Source organism: Hippopotamus amphibius, chromosome 4 (assembly GCF_030028045.1).
Source record: "Hippopotamus amphibius kiboko isolate mHipAmp2 chromosome 4, mHipAmp2.hap2, whole genome shotgun sequence".
NCBI classification, from domain to species: Eukaryota; Metazoa; Chordata; class Mammalia; order Artiodactyla; family Hippopotamidae; genus Hippopotamus; species Hippopotamus amphibius.
This window is the reverse complement of record NC_080189.1, coordinates 117,844,376-117,867,704: the sequence shown is the minus strand read 5'-3', so window position 1 is coordinate 117,867,704 and position 23,329 is coordinate 117,844,376. Positions and strand designations below refer to the sequence as shown.

At 45.7% G+C, this 23,329-nt stretch overlaps 1 protein-coding gene across 2 annotated transcripts in view; it reads left to right on the top strand.

Annotated features, from left to right (window-relative positions):
- The window catches only part of CCNY (cyclin Y), a 122,059-nt gene that overhangs the window by 71,774 nt on the left and 26,956 nt on the right, over positions 1 to 23,329 (top strand). For both annotated transcript variants that reach the window (XM_057731093.1, XM_057731092.1), the window contains exon 2: positions 17,932 to 18,006. In XM_057731093.1, the coding sequence (XP_057587076.1) occupies positions 17,932 to 18,006 (75 nt within the window). The remainder of the gene's footprint in view (positions 1 to 17,931; positions 18,007 to 23,329) is intronic.

Here is a 23,329-nt window from a genome sequence, read left to right as displayed (position 1 = left end):
ACCTCAGATGGGCTTTCCAGGCCAGAGGAGGGGTGTGGACAAACCTGAGGTGAAAGTCAGTCCAGAGCCGGGCTGACGGCGCTGATGGGTGCCTGTTTTATAAATAAAATCTTATTAGAACAAAGCCACCCCGTCTTTTACCTCGCCTTTGGCTGCCTTTGCCTGCCTTTGCCCTGCAGTGTCGAGGTGAGTAGTTGCTGTGAAGATCGTGTGGCCCAGGAAGCCTACGATATTTACTGTCTAGATCTTGATGGAGAACGTTTGCAGCCCACCTAGGGTGGCTCCTGAATAAGTACATCAGTTTGTGGAAGTGGAAGATATAGATATATAGGTAGTGGAATAAATAAAGAATACACGGTAGGTTGCCTTAAATGTTAAGCTTAGAACTTGGAAGCAGAAGCAGTGTGAGTTATTAAAGGGACATAAAATTAACTCACAGTTGATTAGTCATCAGTTATGATCAAGCTCATAGTGTGGGGAGAGAGATGGCTTTATAATTAAAAGATGGTGAAATAGTGTGATCGGAGACACATATAAATTGCTTGGAGAGGAGGGGCTTTGGTGGGAGTTAGGAAGGTCTGCCTGCTTGTCTTGACATTTGAACATAGTTTTAAAAGACTATACGTAGGAGTTTGCCTGAAGGACAAGGACTTTTCAGCCAAGGGAAAACCACTCAAAGTACAGGGGTGTGAAGCAAGCTGATATTCGGGGGAACAGAAGATACTGTCATGTTTGGAACATAAGGTATGAGCAGTGAAGTTGGAGTGGGGCTGAAGTGAGGGAGGCCAGCCTGATGATGACGGATGGTGAAAAACTACCGGAGAGCTGGGGGATGGGGTTGGGGTCCAGGTTTGTGTTATTTCCGCACCATTTTATATATATATATATATATATATATATATATATATATATATATATATTTTTTTTTTTTTTTAACAAATTATGTTAGATTTGTATTTTTCAAGGATAGTCCTAGTAAAACAGTGTGGAGACTTGGGGATGGAGGAGGCTAGCGGTACAGAGATAAGTTAGGAGGGTATTGCAGTATCCAGGTGACAGATGATGAGGGCTTAAATTAGGGTGGTGGACATAATGCTGGACCCGAGAAGGGCGCTTCTAAAGACAAGGGAATTGACTTTGCAGATGTGGATGTGTGACAGGTAAGGAAGAGTAGAGATCAGGGGAGTTTTTAGAATGTGTGTTTGGACAACAAAGTGACCAGCAGTGCCATTTCACTCACTTTGGGGTTATGGAGAAAAGAGTGTGTGTTGGTGGTGGAGGAGTTCATGCCTGTGGGCAGTGAGTGGAACTGCCCCTGAGCGGTTGGTCTGCAGCATAGGTCTGGATGACAGTGGAGAAGTGATCCTTAAAGACATTTGGGAGACTTCTAGGAAAGCAGGCTCTCTCCTCCCACTCCTGCTCCAAGCTGCCTCCAAACACGGCCCCTGTCTCCTCTCGACCGAAACCTCTCTCACCAGAGTCATCAACGACCCTCATCCCCAAATCCACCAACACACTCGCTCTAACCAGACCCCAGCTTTTCTGGAGATGTGGCTCCAGCTGAAATTGTAGTTGAAATTCAAGGAGGAGATGAGTTTCCCTAAGGAGAGCATGTAGAGCAGGACATCAGATCCAGGTGGAGCAGGAGGGATGTGAGATTCCAGGAGGTGGGCTCCGCTCCTCCCCACCCTCCACCCAGGGCAGGCTTTGCTGAACAGGCCACCACCACTGACCCCCCCCCCCAACCCCGAGCCTGGGGAGCCTCAGGGTCCTGCTCAAGGCAGAGCACTGGGGATTGACAGGAGAGGGGGCAAAATGCACATCGTTTGTGAAATACAAGGGGAGTCTAAGGGTCAGAGGAAGAAAACTGCATGGAGAGACTGAGCATAGAAGCTGGAGCTGGAGCCACATCTCCTCCAGAAAAGCTGGAGTCTGGTTAGCGCGAATGTGTTGGTGGATTTGGGGATGATTGTCGTTGATGACTCTGGTGAGAAAGGTTTCGGCTGAGAGGAGACAGAGGCTGTGTCTGGAGGAGGCTTGAAGTGGAGAGTAGGAGGAGAGTGCCTGCTTTCCTAGAAACCTGACTAGGAAAGGAGCTTTGTGGGGTGGGAACCAAAGGTGAGAAAAGGTAGAGAGTGCTTAGGAAAGAGTTCACAACCTAAATACCTTTTCTTTTCTGTGGTAAACCTGCTGATAGATGGTCCTTGTTGTTTTATTTGTAAACAATTTCAGACATAAAGTTGGATGGAACTAACTTTACTTGTAGTTATTAACATTTTGCCACAATTGTGTTATTTTTTTCTTTCTTACATACAATTTTCCCCCCGAACCATTTGAGAATAAGTTGCAGATAGATATTTCATGTCTTATGGACCTGTCACTTATATGTATGTTGTATATAATCAATTTAGTACCCTGTGCTCTCATAAGAAAAGGCTTTTAAGAAGCCCTATTGAAAAGTAACCAGGACACCCACTCTACCTCCTAAAATATTTTGTGGTTATTTGCCTAATGGGAGGCTTAAACACAGACAATTTGGGACTTGGACTATACTGTAAACTTCTGAAATACAAAATATTTTTTTAGTTATTGGTCTGTGTTGATTGGTAGCTGATCAGCAGAAAAGATAGGAAGAAACGATGGCTATTTGGACCTTTTTCAAATAATAATAAATGTTTGGTTCCACAGTATAACACTGTGTTATTTATTAATTGAGAAGTGAGATAGATCAGTGAGGTTCAAAAGTCTTCCATTCAAAACACTTAATGTCAAATAAATCCCTAAAATGTTGTTCTATTTAGACATTGGACAGATAGGCCCAGTGGAAAATGTGAGGTGCCCCCCCTAAATACAGAACATTTTAGTTCATTTAAGTAGTAACTTAATTGTCCTAAATCCGCTGCCCTGCAGAGCACATTTGTGTACAAGAAGTCGTTCTGTTGTCCTTTCTGTGCTTATAGTGAAAGCATGGTGGTACACATTTGCCATGTATAGTGTCTATTTGGAACACAAAACTCGGAAATAGGAATTATGATAAAACTGTATCAAATTGTCTTTCATGAGAGGCTTCCCCTCTTTGCAAGGGTCTTTGTTGGTGGCGAGGAGAGGCAGACAGACAGTGCTGGCTGGTCCTTCTGCCCCTGCCCTGCCCCTTGTGGGGTCTGTGAGGCTGGTGGCTCCCCTGGATGTTACCCCAGGGCTGTTCATGGTTCCCCCTCTGCTGGTTAGAGGGGAAAAGCGGGGCCATTTTCACGTATATTTAAAAGCAAAGGACAGGCGCCACCACTGTGGTCCTGAGATGGTGATGACGATGGCAGTAATGAGTCACTGTCGTCACTGCCACCGTTTCAGTCGTTCCTAACACTGCGCATTCCCGTTTCTGAAGGAAACGTGACGAGGGAGTTCCCTGATGATCTAGTGGTTAGGACTCAGCACTTTCCCTGCGGTGGCTCGGGTTCAGTCCCTGGTCGGGGAACTGAGATCCCACAAGCTGTGTGGTGTGGCCAAAAAAATAGAGAATCTGAATCCTAAAAAAAGAAGAGAAAATTATGACAAGACTGGAAATAATGTAAAATTTTAATTTCTAAGATTTCAAGGGTTATTTAGTAGCAGTGTTGTTTCAGTAGCTTGAAAGATTTATAAATAATAACCCAAGTATAGTGTTTCTGCCACGAAATGCCAGAAATAGCGTGTCTGACGCTTTGGGGAATTTTCAGGCTTCATGTGATTTCTGTTCACTGGTTTGCCCAGTCTATTTAGCCAAGGTTGGCTGTTTGTGCTGGGTCTGTAATTTGGGAAATGTGGTTGGACCCACCGATAGTTTGATAAGGAAATAATAGGCAGGAGACAATTGATATGCCTTTGGCCAAAATGTGTAGGTTTACACCCTGAGTGTCCTTGGGGAAAGGCGTGCGTGCACAGCTCAGGGTACCCCGCGGGCTCCGCTCCCCTCCCCGGGGCGCTGTCCCAGCCCACGCTCCTCTGTCCACGCGCCTCCAGCCAGTGAAGGACAGCGCTTGGCTCATGAAGCTGTGAGCCTCATTTTCATTGTCACGTGGCTGCTCAGGGACAGAAGCAGGTGCGGTGCAGGCTTTGCACAGGCAGCAGGTGGCTCAGTGGTTCTGATTCCTTTCTTCACTCAGCAGGTGAGTGCCAAGTACCTGCTCTGTGTTACACATCCTCGGGCTCAGGGGTACCATCGAGCAAAAGCAGGCAGACCCCTGCCTTTATAGAGCTCCCATGACCACAGGGGAGCAAGCAGACACAGTACTGCTAAAAACACAGCAGGAGACACAAGACATTACGCGTGGGATGTGTGTGGGGGTGTGTGTGCATGTAGCATCCTCACTGGCTGAGCACCTTTTAGGCTCTAACTTATCTGTGTCTGTTTCCTCGTTGGTTGAGTGAGGATAACAGGGTTGAGCGAGTTGTCCTAAATAAGTTAATATACATAAAGTTCTTAGAACAGTGCCTGACTCGGAATCACTGTGCTTATAAAGTGACCTGATTAGTTACTCTTATGTAAGTTGACATTTGAGCAGACCTGAAGGATGAGGGAGCCGGCCGTGTGGATACCTGGGGAAGAACTTTCCAGGCAGAGTTGGTGTGTGCCTGGTGGGTTTGAGGAACAGCAGGATGGCCAGTGGAGTAGGAGCAGAGGGGGTGATGGGAACCCTGGCAGATGAGGTGGGAGAGGCAGCTGGAGCGGCAGAGTGTGGCCCACCTGTGGCCATTGTGAGGCCTTCCCCCCTGGTACCCTGAGATCAGCACTGTCGTAGGACCAGGGAGAGGTGATGGGGTTCCAGCCCCTGATGGCAGTGGGGGGTCATGGGGGTTCGAGCCTGGGGAGAGCTGACAGGATCTGCTGACGTGCTGGAGCTGCCCCTTGGTGCTTGGTGAGCAGAGAAAGGCGGGGAGGAGCAGGTTGGCCCACTTGGATTTGACTTTTGTGTTAAATGGTCAGATGTAGGAGGATGGGCAGCGGGGGAGTTCAGGGGAGAAGGAGCCGTTGCATCCAGCAGACGTTTAGAGTGTGTGGCTGAGCTCCCCAGCCTGGAGTCCTGGGGAGGAAGAGAGGAGAATGAGGGGGCTGTCAGAGTGGGAGAGGGAGAGAGGGAGGGGAAGAGAGAGGGAAGAGCTGTGGGCGTTGCCTAGGCCCACTCAAGCAGCTATCAAGAATTTAAAGTGAGACAGCCACTGGGCTCTGCCTTTTCCTGCAGCCAGGGCTGGGAACAGCTGCTCGGGCAGAGGTGGAGGAAGTGAAGGGCTGGATGTAACCTGCTCTGGGGTTTTCATAGAGGTCTTCAGAGGGTGGAGGGGCATGGTGGCGAAGAAGTATACCAGGGAGCCGAGAGGACCGTGAGTTGTCCACCTGGGGTTGGATATTGAAGGTGCAGCTGTTGGTGGTGATGCTGAAAGTGGCCTCCTAGAGCAGCTTGTGCTGTGGTCCACATTCGAGGCTCAGAGTGATGCGAACAACTCCAGTGATTATTAGTTGTTTTGTGACTGAGACTTTGTTGTCTCTGCATGTACCTTTAGGTTAAGTGCTGCTGCGATGAGAAATGACGTGCAGTCTTAACCACCCCCCCCCCCCCCCCGCCACCAAATATCAAAATAGCCTTTTAGTTCAGCTCAGCAGAAGTATTGGTCTTCCTTAAACCAAGCATAACCTTGCTTATATGGAATGAAACAATATTCCTGTCCAGCAGTAAATAAATTTAACCTTTACTTGTTTAATTTTTAGTGTTTGTCTTCCCATTTCATGGTATGAGAGTTCCCCTACCAATTCTCTTTCTTTTCCATCTAAGTAACTGCTGAAGTTTCCACCATTTTTAGAGTAAATTTCTTTGTTCTCTAAGGTTGAAAATTTAATGGTAAAATTTAAAGCCCTGTAGCATTGGTATACCTAAAAAGGGAAGCTCTAACACTCTCTCCATTTTGAATATGCAAAATAAATATGCCCACAGAGAAAAAATGGAACATATAGAAAAGTTTTTAAAAAAAGAGAAAAAGCTCCATACTTGCCTTATACAGAAGTACTGTAAACATTTTTGTGTAATTTCTTCTAGTACCTATAAAAGCTGGATTTCTTTAAAATAAAACCACCACCATCAAAACAATGAAACCCAAACCTGGATATCATATAGTTGTGCTGACACTGTGTACACAATTTTGTATCTTCCTTTTCACTTAGCATGATGAATAGAAGTATTTCTCCAACTACAAATGCATTAAGCTTTTTATAAACATTTATTTTTTATTATTTTTAATAACTACAAAGTTTTCCATATAGATTTACCACCTATTTATTCAGTCCCTTATTCCTGCACATTTAGGTTATTTAGAGTTTTCTTTCTCCTATTATTATTATTATTTTTTTCTTTTCCTATTATAAATAATGCAGTAATGAACATCTTTGGGTTTAAAGCCTTGTCTGCATGTGAGATCATCTCACTCAGGTAGAATCCCAAGACTGAATGAATGACTTAAAGTTTTAGATTGCAGTCTGCAAAATTACTACATGAGAAGGTACATGATACTAATAATTTAATTACCAAAAGCTAATTATTGGATGTCTAAATTGAGCAGCAGTAGCTTATTTTAATTCTTTTTAATTACTTCTTTCTCTCAAGTGACTAGACTTTTTAAAAGATTTTAATCAAATAAAAGGAAATCTGGTCTACTCAAGGATTTTTGCAGTTGGGCATTCTCTCTAGTAATAACCATATTGGTGTTTTATGGATATACTTATGGCTTTCCAATATTTTGACTGTGACCTATAGTAAGAAAATGCATTTTACTTCTGAATCCAAATCCGTGTTTTCTGTTCACAAACACCCATGAAATAATATTTATCCTTATGTATTTCGTATTGTTTGTTATGTTCTAAACTTTTAATTTTTTAAAAAAAAAGTTGTCACAGTTCTGTAAATTGATTTTATAACTTCCTAAAGTGTTCAACTTGCAGTGTTTGAAAAACACTGTACTATATAATTATATAACAGATAGTGAATTCAGTGGAACACATGATTTTTTGGATGGCCTTTACTTTTTCTGTGTGGATAGGAATCCTGCGTTCTCTTTGCCGGCAGCATCTGAGACTTAAGCCCTGCTCAAGGGCACCGAGCTGTCAGCGGTGAGGCTGGGACTGGGGCATCCTGGGTGAGTCCCGGGGCCCAGTCCCAGCAGCAGGTTTTACGGTCTCTCCATCTCAACACAGGTGCCATCCCAGCCCATGTCCAGAGGGGTCTGTAGGGGAGGCTCTGCAGGCTGGTTAAGTGTAGGTTCACTGAAAGGCGTTCATCCTGAACGGACTGTGAGGCCCGCCCTGGAACAAAAGTAAACCAGGGTGAAACCCAGCTTTCACTCAAGTTTGCTCCTTGAGAAACTGGGCGACCCTGATCGTGGATGGAGGGGAGTCAGAAGCAGAAACAAGGTTTCTGTCAGTGGAGGACAGCTTCACAGCAGCGTGGAGGAGGGTTGGCTGGAGATGCCAGTCTGCCCACCTCTCTCGGCCCCTCACAACCTTGCCCTTGGCCTGCTGGCCACGTGGAGTGGTGCTATGTGACCCGCGCCTGCTGGGATCAGAGGCAGGTGTCTGGGCACTTTGAGGAGGAGGCTGGCAGCGACTTACACACAACCTCGCATCACTCTAACTCCTCAGAAGGACGACGTGGGTGAGCATTTTACCCGAGGGCTTCAGAGGAGCCTCATGTAGCTGCAGACTCTTCCCTTCCGTTGAGTACAGTAACCACGGCAGGATGATGTGTCAGTAAACTCTCTTGGACATGCTGATTATGGAAGAAAATACCTCTTCCCCCCACCAGGTGAAGGCCTTACTGAAATCCAAGCTAATCACTGGTAGTATTTTTCTCTTCTCAAAGGGCAGTTCATTGTTTCATGCAAACAAGTGACATTTCCTGTTTTCAGCGTAGTCACACTGGCCGACTGAAATTTAAAAACAGAAAGCAAGGATATATTGTTGATTATGGATTTCTTGGAATGCTGAGAAAAATTTTGCCTTAAAAATCATATTTCACCAAACCTGGCAGATTGTGGTAGGAAAAACTAGAATAAATGTGGCATTCTCCCGTTCTCTCCTCCATCACAAGGAGCCTACCAGAGGGCCTGCTCCCACAGTGCTCCCCAGAGCAGGGCCCAGCACCCAGCTGCCTCCGCCACCGGCCTGGGGGTGCTGAGCGGGCTTCGCAGCCTGGGGCTCAGCAGCGGTGCCTGGACCCTCCCCTCTGGTCTCTCACTGGGTCTTGAGAGGAGAGGAGCCAGGACTAGTGCTGAGCCTCTGGCGTTGGCCCATTTCATTGATCACTATTTACTAGATAACAGACCAGTGAACCTGAGTCCCATGCACCTCGCTTCTCTTTTCCAGTCATGATGACTGTTTCAGTGGCAGACTGGGTACTGGGCTGCACGTCCCCAACGGCTCGGTGTCTCGGGTTCTGCAGAGGAGGAAGGGTGGTCGTGTGCACTGGCGTGTGTATGCGTGCTCAGGGTTGTAAAGTTGCATTCACCATTCGCCAGATAGTTCTGGAAGGAGGGCTCATGCGTTCCCGTCCTCTCTGCGTCTCAGCATCTCCGCGCAGCCCGGACCGCAGCCTGACGTGCGGCAGTGCTGAGCACTCCAGGGGAACAGAGGAGAGCCCGCACCGTGCGTCTTGTGCTGTGCTCACTGCCTTAGTATTGATTCAGCTTTAGACAAGAAGTGCCGTCTTTAAACATTTTTGGTTTTGTGATTGTTTTAGGTCAGGTGCTGTTAAACCAGGCAACAGATCTGTGCCGGCAGGATGCTGAGGCACGATGGTTTGGAGCCTCCTGCGTGGCTTTCCTGAATGCAGATCTCGTCCGTCCCGCTGCAGCTCCACAGACTTAATTAGATGCAGGACAGCTGTGCCTCGGCACTTGCACCTCAGATTTTATCATTAGTTATGCATCCTGTTTCCTTGTGTCTGAGGTGACCCTCAGAGGCCACAGTATTCCCCTTTCTATTTTCCCCAGAATCGGAATGTTTGACAGGCAGGTTGTAGTTACAGATTGAGGTAGGGGGTGAATTCTAGATTTAACTTTTTCTTCCTAAAATATAAGCTATATGTCAAGTCTGAAAGTGAGGAAAGTGCCAATGGGTGATGATCTCATTTGTAGACCTGACTATGAATTTGACCACCAGGAATCATAGAGGTTGCTCTAGGATGACAGATTGGGACTGAGGAAACAGTCTTCAGACTCTGTGGGATGCAGTGGCTGTAATAGAGGTGGCGTTGTCCCTTGTCTCTCATCTGTTGTGCCGTCTGATTCAAGTAGGAGCCCAGTCTTTCCTCTCCCTCTGACAGTCCTGGGGTGCTGCACCCCAGTGCCCGCATTCTGGTGTTGCCCACCCAACAGGTTTTCCACGTGTAGGTTCCACTGTATTTGCCCTGAATCATATCTCCTGTTTCCTGTTTTTGATGTGATATCCTTTCGTAATCTTATTTTAGTTTTCTGTTTGGTTTATTTAGTTTCTTTAAGTGCTTTCAGATGATTCCTGATTTCCATAGCCCTGACTTCTATTTTTAGCGCTTTCCGCATCTGCTTTGGCTGTGACCCTCATTTACGTGTCTCATGGTGGCTGCCTTTTGGGGACAGTGGGGGTTACTTCGTGAGAATCTGACCCGAGGATCTCTTGCCACCCTCTTGCTTGTGTTCTGTGTTCTTTTTGGCAAGTGTGGGCTTTCAGTGGTTTTGTGCTTGAAAGTGGAAATAATGTCTGATTTGTTATTGGGAAGTCTCAACGTTAGTAATAACTTCATTTGTCCCTGATGTTATTCAATCCCGCCTGCTTCTAAGATGCATGAGTGAGTCTCTCTGTGGACTGACTGTTCTTGGTGCATTCATGTTTTTATCCCCACACCGCCCGCTCCCTTCGCCCCTCACTCTCCGCACAATGTGACTTGCTTCACCGCAGCCTCAGCGCTCTCCTAGGCTCTCCATGGCACTGCCCCTAACACAGCACTTGTCACTGCCCGGACCTGACTGCTTCCCCCACCCCCGGACCTGAACACTGCGGGGCACAGGGGCTTTCACATTGTGTTTCTTGCACGCGATGCCTGCATCGAGTCAGTTCTCAATAAATATTTGTCAACCGTTGAATAAAGTAATGATGGGGACTCAGATGTTTTTACTGGCTTTCAGGGTGTCATTTTTTAGTTTTCTGCAATAGCTGATTTTATCAATATTGCCCATACTGGACCTAGTTATTTGCCTGATATTAAAATATCAACGTTCCAAGTGCTATGTTTCCTGTTTCAATGATAACGCTAATTCATGTCTCAGGAGAGGCTGGTTGCTAGGAGATTATTTCTCTTTGAATTAATCTACATATGAGTTAATGGTTGGTCCTTGCCAGTTTTTCTTTTTCTTTTCCTTTCCTTTTTTAAAAAAGCTGAAAAGAGCTACTTCACTTGATCATTCTTTTATGTATTTCCATTATTCAGCTTGTTTGTTAATTATTGTTGAGCATTTGGACTTTGTACACAGGGTTCCTGTCCTCAGTTGGTACTGATTTGAGGGGATGAGGACCGCACTCAGACTTTATGTGGGGCTCCCAAATCCCATTGGCTTTGCACTGTCTCTGATCATCACAGGACCCAAGTGGCCTGTTAGAGTGTTAGCATCATCCTTATGTTATTGAGACTCAGAGAAGTAACGTGATTTGCTCAAGTGGCCAAGCAGAAACCAGAATTCAGTCTTCTTGTTTTCCGCTGTACATTTTTTCTCTTGTTCTCTGCTGGACCTTAAATACGGCAGCATGTGCTGCTCTTATGGTCTCTACCCGCTCTGTTACCGCGAGTTCCTGAGGGCCTAGTCTTGCCGTTTGTTGTGCCTCTTGACTGTTGATTGTGAACTGTGACAGATCGTTTCCTGTGTGTCTTGCTGTTCAGAATGGTGAGCCTGTCTTTAGAGGCCTCGTCCTCTGGGATTCCGGGAGGCAGGCTTCTCCAGAGCGGTTTGCAGTTACCCCTGCCAGGCGCCCAGGGATCTCGCTGGCATGTGACCAATTTGGTGTAAGTTCTTGTCATGGGGTTCTGTGCACTACATGAGCAGAGTAGAGTGGAACTCCAGAACCATGCTGGAGATACAGTCAGACCCATGGTTACCCATTCCTGGGGGGTTGGGAGACATTTCTCCCTCTGCAGCTCAGCCTCCTTTTTCATCTGGGTTTGTGGAAAACTTTTTCTTTCTAATTCAGTTTTTGTTGAGATTGTAGGTCTTTGAGGGTTCCAGACATGTATAAAAGCATCTGTTCTAACTTGTGTCCACTCTACTGGCTTATATCCTGTCCTGAAGGACATTAAAATAGGGTGACTTCTAAATCAAGACATTATAAATAAAGAGGGTAGAATTAGCAGTCATGCCAGGATAAGCGGTGTGAGCCAAGACGTGTGGTCAGCTTGGTTGAAACCCAAGACCCAGTTCACACAGCGGGACAGCCCTTGCTCTGCCGGAAGACTCCTGTTCTCTCTTTGGTTAGGGCCTCCGGCCATTTCCCTTGCCACACTTTCTAGGCTTTTAAATGGATGTCTTGTATTTTATCTCACATTTCTAAGTGCTTGTAGTGTGCGAGCTTTTAGGTTATCTGGCCTGCTGTATTGGCGGAACAGTCTGTCTCTAGTCTTAAGCGTTAGGATCTTTCTCTCCTATGGTTCATCCTAACACTGAATATTTAAAAGAGACAGTGGAGAGACTGGAGAGAGGATGAGGGAAGGAAAGAGGAAACAGATATGGGGGAGAGAAAATGAGTGAGTAGAAGAGAGACTGAGAGGTTGGAAAGAGGGAGGTGGAGACAGAGAGCACGCGAATGGGAGTCAGAGGTGTGTGCACAGAGATGCATACGTCCCGGCCCAGACCCCTGCTGGAGACCCACCATGCGGAGGGGTGCACCTGGGGACATGCCCTCACGGGTCAGAGTGGGGAGTGAGAACAGGAAATCACGAAATCTGAGTGTGTTAGAATAATTGTAAAGAATAAACGTGAAATCAGTGGGGGTACAAAAGATGGCTTTGGAATTAACTGGAATTGTAGTAACAGCAGTTTGCTGCTACCGCCACTGCCACTGCCACCGCCACTGCCACAGCCACAGGGTTATACATAAGGATGCTGATGCAGGCTGCTGGGATTGCGGCTAGTCTGGTGGCAACTGCGTGGCACAAACTAGTGGGGTCAAGCTCTGGGTTTTGGTCTCATTGGCACTAGCAAATGGAGATAATCACTGATTTTCAGGCAGTGGATCAGTAGTAGCTAAAAAAATAGAAGTAAACTGATCTGATTTAAAACTAACAGGCTTTATTTGTTGATTTTTCATCATTGGTTTGTAGATCCTACTCACATTTAGCAGTATGAGTACCAAGAATTGAAATGAAAAGTTTGAGATGATGTCCATGCCAAGTATTTCTCTAAAGACAGGAAAACAGACCTGATGGAATCATCCGAGATTAAAGTTGGGATTGTTAGCTGACCACAGCTGGCCTTCAGATCTAAGCTGACTTCCTACCACAGAGCTCTCAAAGCTATCAGGGGATCACAGGATCCTACAATCCTTTGGGCTCTGCTTACTGGTATTGTCAAGGCCAAAATGAACAGCCCAGCTTTTGGGTGATTTATTGGGACAGTGATCAGCCAGGCGCCGGGTAGTGTGGAGAAAGGTGGGAGGTGGGAAATTTCTGATTTTGCAGACCGTCTTTTATGTTTCCTCTTCGATCCAAATTAGACCCAGCACAGTTTAGGCCTTGCTGCTCTTTTCTGTTTTCCTTTTTCTACTTCTCCAGACCATCAGTGGTGGGTTATGACTCCCACTTATCTTAGGCGTTTTTTTTTTTTACAATAAGCTGTTTTTTTTTTTTTTGGCACACGGGCTTAGTTGCTCCGTGGCATGTGGGATCTTCCTGGAGCTGGGATCGAACCCGTGACCTCTGCATTGTCAGGCGGATTCTTAACCACTGCGCCACCTAGGAAAGCCCCTTAGGCGTTATTTTATCACGTGCGTCTTTTATAGCATCAGTGCTAGTTTAAAAGCTGAGATGAACAATGAACAATGCAATATAAATGTTGTATAAATAATTGCCCATGTATGGCAAATTCAAGTTTTGCTTTTTGGAAGTCTCTGGAATTTTTTTTCCCCAAGTATTTTTGACCAAAGATTGGTTGACCCACGGGTACAGACCCCGTGGGCACAGAGGGCTTGATGGCATTGCTAAATTAAACTGGCTCCCAAGCGTGCTGTTCGGTGTATTTTCAGTTTTGAACAGAGGGATCCCATCAGGCCTTGTACTCAGCGGAGCCCTGGACTGAAAGCAGTGTGACCGCATATTTCTGTTATCACCTGGAAGTCTGGCAGTGGCCTCTTAGAATGTTCTCTTAGTATTTTAATTTGACTTGTGTCTTAATAAGTACCGTTGTCATAAAGAAGCGGTGGTTCCAGACTGCTTCCTGAGCAGTAGGTTGAAGTCAGCTCTAGGGATTCCATCACATTTCCTAAAACTGCCTTTTCTTGCTGAAGTGCCCCTGCCTCAGAGGCTGCTTTATCTTGTCGTGATGGATCGTCTTGTCATTGTAAGAGGTGGGACGACCTCTGTCACCAGCAGGGAATGCCAAAGTTGTGAACGTCAGTTTGCAGCCAGGCCTCCTTAGAGAATAGAGATTGGGTGACGGAGGTTTAACACATCTTAACTGTCTCCAGGCTTGACGTGTGTCTAAAGCACTGAGCCGGCTGCAGGAGCACACTGTTTTTCAGTACCCTAAAATTTTAATAGTATTATTTACGGGGCTTCTATTTTGTGGCGCAAGTCCTGCTTATTGCTTTATGTGCTTAGCTGCTATTTTCACAGCACCCCGCCAGGCAAGGTGTTACTCGCCTGCTTTATAGCTGAGGGAAGGAAACCTGGAATAGGATGGCAATTTGCCCGAGGCCATAGAGGTAGCAGAGATGAATTCAGATCTAGATCTTTCACATTATAAAATGCTATTTTTACTCCACCATTTGAGCTTCTCTTTGGAGAATGAATGATTCCTAAAACTCCAGGAACATCAGCTTTCTGCTTTCCAGATGTGGGTTAGAGAATTTATAGAGTATTCTTGATGGTCTTCCATGCTTGTTGTTTTCTTTACTGGAGAGCGGGGACTTGATCTGTTTTGTTCAGTTCTGTGTCTTCAGGATGTGAAACTCAGCAGTACCTGCTGCCCAGAAGATGCTCAGTGATGGTTTGTTGAATGAGTGAAGTGTGGCAGGTTGGAATGACCTTGACCACCCCCCAGTGTTCATACTCGTGGTGTCTGATAGAATGCTCATTTACCTCCCCACAGGATAATTATGAAGGCATCTCTGGGATAGAAATAACGTACGCTGCAGTATGTAGTCATCTAAATGCATGTTTTGTCTCACCATTAATTGACTATAGCCCTTTGAAAATCAAGAGTCATTCTTAGAGCCATGAGCTAGTTCTTGTGGAGAATAGGAAAGGTAAAGACACAGATGTGGTTATCACCCCACAGTAGTCTTTTGGTGTCAGCAGGACTGAACCCAATACCTAGCATAGAGTTCAATGTAACCGAATTCAATTGTATAGCCTTGCTAGGAAAAAAAAAAGTGTAAAATGTTTGACTCTTAGAGTCCAGTTCTTTGTTTAAGCACTTTTGTCTTAAGCACACTGCTCTCTTTCTCGCAGGATTTGGTGGGAATCTTCTTTCCTCATTGTTCACTAGCTGGTCCCATGCACTGGTGGTGACTACATTGTAAGTTGTGCTGTAGGCTGTGCTGACCTTCCTGCAGAGCTGTTGGCCCCCATGTGTGTCACCACCCAGCTCGTCTCTGGGTCTTTGGGGATGGGGCTTCACTCTTCAGTAAGGGCGGTGGCGTCTGCTCAAACGACACCAAAATGGCACCCAGCCAAGTAAATATTTAGATTTTGTAAATCTAAGTATTTAGATTTTCTGGGCCAGTTAGCACTCAGGTACTTCAGGAGCTCAATGGGGGCAGGTGGGAGCTGTGTGCTCTGGGAAGGCCTGTCTAGGGGAGGGCTAGGGCCCTGGGAGTCTCCAGGAGGGGCTGGGGGTGGGGCGGAGGAATACTTGACATAGTGGTGACTTCAAAATAAGTACTGTCAGAACCGACTGTAGTGCTTGGCATTCTTTAGCGGGGAGGTTTATTTTGTCCGTGAGCTCTGATTTGAAGCTTAATAGTCCATGAATGTTTTCTTTCTAATTCTTGCAATGCGGAAGCATCCTTAAGCCAGTGGGGACCATCGCCCTCCTCGGAACGTTCTCCAGTTTGTTGGGCCTGTTCCCTGACTGTAGCGTGGGGAATTTTTTCTTCATGGCCAAAGTCGCAGTTTGTCATGACTTCAGAGTGTAAGTTAGAGTGACACGGCAGGTTTATTTTGCTTGGCTTATGAGAATGCTGCCTTTTCCCATTTTTTGTTCCCACCAGAATTGGAGTTCCCTTGCCAAAGGACACACTGTGATTCAATTTCTGTATGTCTCTTCAAGATCTGAGGCTGACCTCCTGAAGTCTGACTCATAGGAAGCACCTGGCAGTTGCTCATACCTTTTTGTTCAGTGCCATTTTGTATTTAAGTCAGCGCTAGATGATCCAGGGTCTGTGACTGGCCCACCTTCACAGGAAGGGCCGCCCGAGCACTCTGTCCCTTCACGCTTGGCCTGCGTGTCGCTGGCCTGTCAGCTTGCACCTGGCGTAGGGTGTACTGTGCACGTCACGGTCATGGAGTATGAATCTGCTTAGGACTGGAGAAGATGCACACCAGCTTGTTGTTAAATCCTTTTTTAAGTAACTTCCTGGCAGTGCATGAGACGTTGCCCCTGAATAAGTGGAAACATTTGGACACGCGTTCCCGTGAAGGTTCGCTGGTGATCTGTTCCGCTCAGCCACATTGCATTATTGCCTTATGTCCAGAAACAAGTCCTGGATTTTTCTCTGTGTGGAACCTTCCTGGTTATGTCATCCAGGATCTAGATCCTAACCTTTAAATCCCAGGGAGAACTTGGAAGCCAGCTTTAGGGGCTTCTGGATGTTCCTCCGTGTCAGCCTTTGCCTCCCGCGTGTTTCAGGCTCCAGTGTTTTGGGGGCACTCAGGATCTGAGCCAGATCGGGCCTGGCAGGGATGGTGGGGAAGCCCTGGACTATGGAGTCGCCGCTGGAGACCAGAGCTCCCGCCCGCGTTGTTGTCACCCTGCTCACTCGATCGATCAACACGTAGCTCTCTCGGCCTCCCTCACCTTGTCTGTGATGTCGTGTCAAGCCCGGAGCTTGAAGGCTGCCCTGAACTCTTCCTGACTTGCTCTGTGTCACTGAATGGGTAGAAATGCCACCTGGCCTGTCACCCACGCAGGAAACCACCTGGGACATGAGTGAGCGTTCTGATCAGGCTCCTTACAAAGACTCGTTTTCATCAGAAGTTTCTGGCCTAATTTTATCTGGTACAAATGGAAGCAAGTTTGAAAAATTGTTTCCTTTTTCTCCTCCCATCAAAATCCCTTAATACCTTCAGCTATGAAAGCACTGTGTATAACTTTAATACTTGTTACAGAAGAAGGACCAGATAATTGCAGTAGCATTTATGGTTCAGTAGGTGTTGCTTGCATCAAGCCCCCAGTGGGAGGTCAGCAGCTGTAGTCCTGCGAGCCATCGGCTGATGTAGAAAAGGCCTCGCCTCTGCGGACTGCAGAGGGGGGTCTCTGTGACGGGTGTTGCCTCCTGGGTACATGTGACCATCCTTGGTTTTTCTGTCCTCCTGTCTTTAACTGGATTGGCTATGAAAACTAAGGAGAGATGCTATCTGTTTTTATTAGTGTTGATTAGATTTCTTTGCAAATTTACTGAAATAATGGAACTCAAAATAGTTTTCATCCTGATGTTGGAAGCTGATTTAAGACCATTCTGACTTTCCATTAATTTTGATGATCTCTCTTCCCTCCTCTAACTGTAGTCTTTTGTTTTGCTTGGCCATTCTTTCCCTGTGGAACTTTTTTTTTCTAATTGGAGAAACTCTTTTATGATGGGATTGTAATTGTTTGTACTGGACTGACAAGCCTGTAACTCTTGGAGACTATTCTAAGGCAGGATTGCAAAGCCAAATGCCAGTCGGGGGAGGAAGGGGGAGGAAGTGAGCACCCCCTCCCCCAAATGCCTGTCAGGGGGATGGGGCAGAAGGTGGGGCTGGGCGCTGGGGGCGCTGGGGTCTTAGGTCCAGACAGTTGTACCATTGGGGTGGGGCCCGGTGTTGTCACATGATCTGATTTCTCAAGAGAAGCTGGAAACAGGTTTTTTAACCTTTGTGATATGTGTTTGAAATATACAAATCATTACATAATAGCTCAAATTTTTTAAAAAGGAAAGAAAATGAATGTATCCAACAAAACATATCCATGGCCTAGATTATGCCCATAGATGGTCAACTTGAGCTTTTGCTCTAAAGGATTAAGTTTTGCCTTTTCAGAAAATAAGTCATAATTAAGCAGAGTGTGTAGTTGCCGATTTCGGCGGAGATATGCTGTTTTAATCACCTTTAGCAAGGAAATATCACTCTCTTAACTGTGGATTTAGATGAGTCAGTTGTAGCACATAACTCTCCTTAATTAAATATGAGGACTTGTCCTGCTATTTTGTAGTATCCTGGGTGTAGAGCAGACTTTTAAAAAGAAAGTGGAGTTTTTGGCTAATAGCTCTCCAGCCAGGTGTTTAATTTTTATGTATGACTTTCTCAAGTTTCTAAATAGCATTGAACCTAGAAGAATCTATCAACACAGTAACTGTTGTTTTTTTCCAGAATCCTTGATTGTATTAGTAATTTAAGGTTGAAAAAATTGAAAATCTTGACTCCTTTAGTTGTCAGATGGGTATTCATATATATTCTTTTTCTTTCTTTAAAGATTTGAACATGGAATTCAATCCTTCAGACCATCCTCGGGCCAGCACAATATTCCTCAGTAAATCTCAGACGGACGGTAGGTTACTAATGTATTTATAATCCTTCCTCCCTCCCCTCCCCTTCCTCTTCCTTCCTTCCTTCCTTCTTTCCTTCCATGTTGGTAACTAGCCTGTCTTGATTTCCCACTAGATGTGATTCTCAGGATAAAAATAGAATCCCCTTTAGTGACCCCTAAGGACATTCTGTGGTGGTGGTTGCCTTGGGGTTTCTTTATTTTGTAGTAAGTTATGTCTTTAGAATTTACTATTTGAAGCAACTGTCCTCATTTTGCCAATCAGCCGGATTAGTTCTAAGTAGTTTCCATGATGAGAGAAATTTTCCTTTAAAAATTATCTTTGCATAAATTCTGTAAAGATCAGAAGTATTAGTATGTTAAAGAAAGCATAATATAACCCTAAATTAAAGTACCATTATCTCATTTGAGAGCCGAATTGAACCCATACACTAGGGGTAGATGTTTTCTTTCTGTCAAACTTCCGCTGACCAGTTTGTTCTCTGGCGTGGAATTGCCAGGCAGGCAAGTGGCAGCGGGGTAAGGGTTTGGGACAATGAGAAATGAGAATCAAAAGCAGTTTTTTGCACTGAATGTAGTGCTCTGAAAACAAGTTACATGACTGGCACACTTTCAAACTTGATTCTTGCTTCCTGTGAATTCAGGGTGCAGAGCAACATCAATCAGAAACTTTTCTGCCTAGATTCGCGTGGAATGGCATTAGAGCCTCTGAGCAGATGACACGTATCTTGGTTGCCACGAGGGGAAGGCTATCAGGATTCTCTGACCTAACATCATCTCCAGGTGTGAGTCAGGGACGTGTCACCTCTACTCCACCTCTCACCCCCTTCCTTTCCTGTCTGGTTCATCAGAGTATCAGTGACTCTGATCCTCCTGTTTTTTGCTTCAGTTTCTCAAATGCTGGCTCTTTCCTTTCAGTGTAAACCTACTTGAGTCTCACAGGTTAAAAACAAGAAAAGGAAAAATAACAGACACCGCCATTATGAGGTGTCCTGTCTCCCACCTGCTGAGCGAAAGCTCCTGTACCACCGCCTCCTTCTCTTCCCTTTGCTTTCCCACCAGGCTCCCCCCAATTCTGTGGCGTGACTGCTGAGGCTGCCGAGGACACAGCCTCTGGCGGCTCCCGCTCCCGTGTGGCACCTGTTCACACAGCCCAGATTGCTGAAGACAGGTCCAGCGAGTGCACGTTTGCTTTATAGATGATGAAAAGAAATAGGTTTTTTTTAAATAGGTAGATTTGGTAACTTTATGAGTTCATCCTTTGGTGAGTTGATCACAGAGAACTGGCAATTTGGGAATGGGTCCTGAGAAACCCTCCCTTTCTTTAAGGTGCTTCTCAGACATCTTAATCAGCTTCTTCGTTTATCCCTTTAATGTTAGTGTTTTCTAGGGTTCTGTGCTGTATACCCTCTTATCTTTTTGGCCTGCATACAGTTCCTCACAGCTTCCGTGCCAACTAGAATCTCCAGCCAGAGTTTGCTCTGCACTGTTCAGAACCCATCTGTCCAGCTGGCTGCTAGACATCTTTACACTGAAGGCTGTCGGTTCCTCTAACTCATTGTGTCCCAAACAGGACTTAGTAACTGGGGTTCACCTTCTGCCTTTGCTACCCTGCCTGCTCCCCAGGGCAGAGAAGGCTCTGCCCTCTTCCCAGTGCTCACCTGCTGCCAAGTGGAGCCGACGGCGCTTGTTTCTTCCAGCTCCAGGATCAGTGACAGCAGGCCAGGAGTGTGAAACAGCCATGATGGCAGCATTTACAGCATGGGAATTGGCAAATGCTGCACGCCAGGGCGTTCTTCTTTTTTTAAAAGGCATCTGTTAAACATTTATCAGCCACTGTTGCATCCAGGTTAATCGAAAGTGTATTAATTTCTACCTCTTCAGTGTCCCCTTACTCTGACTACTCTTCCACATGCCTGTTGCTGCCACCTTAGTCCAGACTCATAATTTCTCACTTGGATTCCTGCCGCAGCCTCTGGCCTGGCCTTTGACCTGGTCCCTTCCTAGTCCTGTGTCTAGGCTGCTGCTAGGTGGAGAGACTTTCTATCAATCAGATTTGATTGTGTCACTTCCTTGCTAAAACGTGTTTAGTGGTTTCCCAGTTGCATTGGTGTTAAATTCCAAATGGCTTAGCATGATATACGGGCCCTTGGAGTCCGTCCTCCACCTTGCTTTCCAGCCTGTTTGCTTTGCCCCTCTGCGTCTGCCACGCTGAATCTGTTGTGCCTCCCCCAGGGTGCAACTCACCTCCTGCTTCTTTGCATTTAGCTGGGTTTCCCCTTCCGTCTTCCACACAGCTCGTTTCTTCAGTCTTCAAGGCTCGTTTCTGCTCTCACTTCCTCCTTGAAGGTGTTCTTGACCCCTTAGGCAGGATTAAGTGGGCCTGAGGGTAGCCTGTGAATACTTTCTTCATATCTGAACCATATTGTGGTATTTAAAACTTTCCTCGTGTATATCATGAACTAGCCCCTGGAGGGAAAGGAATGTATGAGATTGGATCTCAGTATCCCTTTGCCTTGCTCTGCCTGGTACAGAGGATGTGTTCACCCTATGTGGTTGAAAGGAGAAAAAACACAAAAGCCAGGAGATATTCTTGATCTGGTTGTGATCTTTCTTCACTTGGGTAAACTTCCATTAACATTGCAAGACTGCCTCCCACTTCCAGGAGTCCTAGAGCAGTTAAGAACTGTGGGTACACCATCCCCCCAGGAAGAAGTGTTGTAATGTGAGGTTATGAGAACACGTTTTCTTTAGAATCTAGTGATCTCTTCTTGAGGTCGATGTGCTCCTTTGCAGTTGAGGATAGGCTTGTGGGTGGGAGACCATGGCTGGGGCCATGGCATTTATGCTGAGGCAGCTCTGCCCGGGACCACGGCCTTCACAGCTCTCTGCTCTGCAGACCCTCGTCCTCCCTCCTTCCCAGCACTCGGCCTGGCGGCCCAGGCTCTGCCTAGTGTGCTCCCCACTACCAGCTGTTCATGATTCTGCTTCAGATGTGCCTGCATTAAGTCATCAGGAGCTTCCTGGGTGTTAAGTTCCTTCTCCTGGGTAACAAAGCGATGAGGCTGGGCTGACCGTGATCATGGAAGGCGTGCCTGATCAGACCTTCCCACGGGCTGAAGTTAGGGACGTCCTGTCCCAAGCCCAACTGACTGCTCTCTCAGTCATGTCCTCACACAAGTGGGATGTCAGCGTGGACTTTCTTTGTATAAGAACCACGCAACGAAGAAGGGACCAAGGGCTCCTCGTGGTGGGAGAGGAGGTGCCTGTGAGAGAGATTCTTCTGCTCAGCCTGGCCTTTTTGTGCTCACATCTCTGCTTGTCTGGGAGAATTGCAGTTCCTTGTGTCTTTTCCTTTTCTATTCCATTTTAATTTGCTGTTTTCAAAGACGTGAGAGCCTACTCTTAAGTATTAGGAGAAAGCAGTCAAACTACATCTTTTTTATCTTAATTAGTTTGGTTTTTAGAAAAGTTCTTTGCTTTAAAACAGAAGTTGAATAAGAATGAAAATGTGTGTGTGTGATCTGTGTTTCTCAGGAGTTCCTTGAAATATTAAAGGAATAAAAATGACTTGTCCCTTGAATGCTTGAAGCCAAAGTAGAAGCACTAAAATTCAGAAATTAAAATATGAGCTCTGATTTTCTCTGCACATTCACTCAGAAACGCTGACACTGAGAAAAGGTTTTGTGACCTTCCTTTGTTTGGGGTCCTGCTTTTGTTCCTGGCAGTGTTGAACTTCTGCGTGATGAGAGGACCAGCCTTTTAGTTCTCCCTTAATCTGTTTTCAGGCAGCTGACCCCTGTGCCCGTCGGGGTTCCCAGTCTTCTTTGTCACCGTCCCGGACACCCTGTCTAAGGTGCCTGTCTCTCCAGTTCCCCGTCAGTCACTCTGTGTGTCTCCCCTACACCTTCCCAGGTTCCACAGGGGATGCTTTTGCAGTGAGATAGTGAAGAATCCGTAGGAGCCCGAAGCTCTTACGCTGGTGATTTTCATGCTATAAACCATGGAAAATAACTTTTAAAAGCTGTGAACTCCCTTAAATGTTTTTTGTTGACCATACCAATTTTTCATCCTATCAAAGGGTGTAATTTCTGATGTAAACATTGGTATTTTAAAATAAAACTTTCCTCTTTTAAAAAGTGTTTCAAATAAAATCTTAATACCATGGTGATTTGATAATCTACCATCAGTCATTTAAAAATGTATGAACATGCTCTCCTTTCACAGTTGGAAATTTCATATCATTCCTTTCATCTTGAACTTACATTTCCATGCCATTTTCTTCATAGAATTTTATCCAAATGTAATATATTTTGATTTCTAAAACTCACCTGTCACAGTATCATACTGCTCTTCTATGAAAGTGTGGCTCTAACTTGAATTTAATTTTTATTTCTCATAATTGTCTCTAAGTGTTATAAATAAGTTTTGGATTGCGGTATCATTATCATTAGTTCTCAGTTGATCAAAACAATACAAGCATTAAAATGTTAAAGGGTAAACAGAGAAGTGAAATAATTTTTGGAAAAACATTTCTTACTGAGCTGTTTCTGTGGATGACTGTCACATGGAACTGGAACGAGGTGCTAGTCATCAAATCCTCTTGTTTTTATGGCTACGTAAGTGCTGAGGAGCTTTGCTTATACACATCAGTAGATGGGGATGGAAGGAGTTTTGTTAATCACTGAATTCTTTCTACTCTACCAAGTTTAATGTCAAAAAACTCCAAGGGATTTATCATCCAAAATAATTCCTGATAGCTGTAGTTCAATCTTGTTCTCCTTCGGTTTTGTTGACAGTAAGGAATTGGAGTCCACTTGATTTGCAGAAGAGTTTCTCACTTGGTTGTAGAAGCTCCTCAGTGATGAGTTTCTGGAAAGTACACCCAAAAGGCTTTACCAGCCATATGAATGACTGTCACTTGCGTCCACTGCTCTTGTCACTTGGCGGCTTCTGGTCTAACCTGATGCACTCAGGAGCCTGGGGAAAGTGGACGTGGCGTCACCAACATCCGTGAGCCCTCTAGAGCAGCAACGGGCCTCATCTCCCCGCCAGGCACAGACAAGGAGCTCAAATCCACGTTGAATGAAAGTCCTACCTGCTCTTTTCCTCTTAGCTAGTGTTGCTGGCTTCTCTTTTGATTTAAATATGTCTCTGTCCTCTCCAGGGACCTGCTCATTACCTGTGTTAATTGATTAGTATATAGTCCCAAAAGTAAGTCTTCAGGAAAGAAAATGCAAAATTCAGTGATACTAGGTGGTGAAAAAGCTCCTCTGGGTTCCCTGTCCCCCTTCTACATCTTCGGGGCTGAGAGCTCCCATTTTGA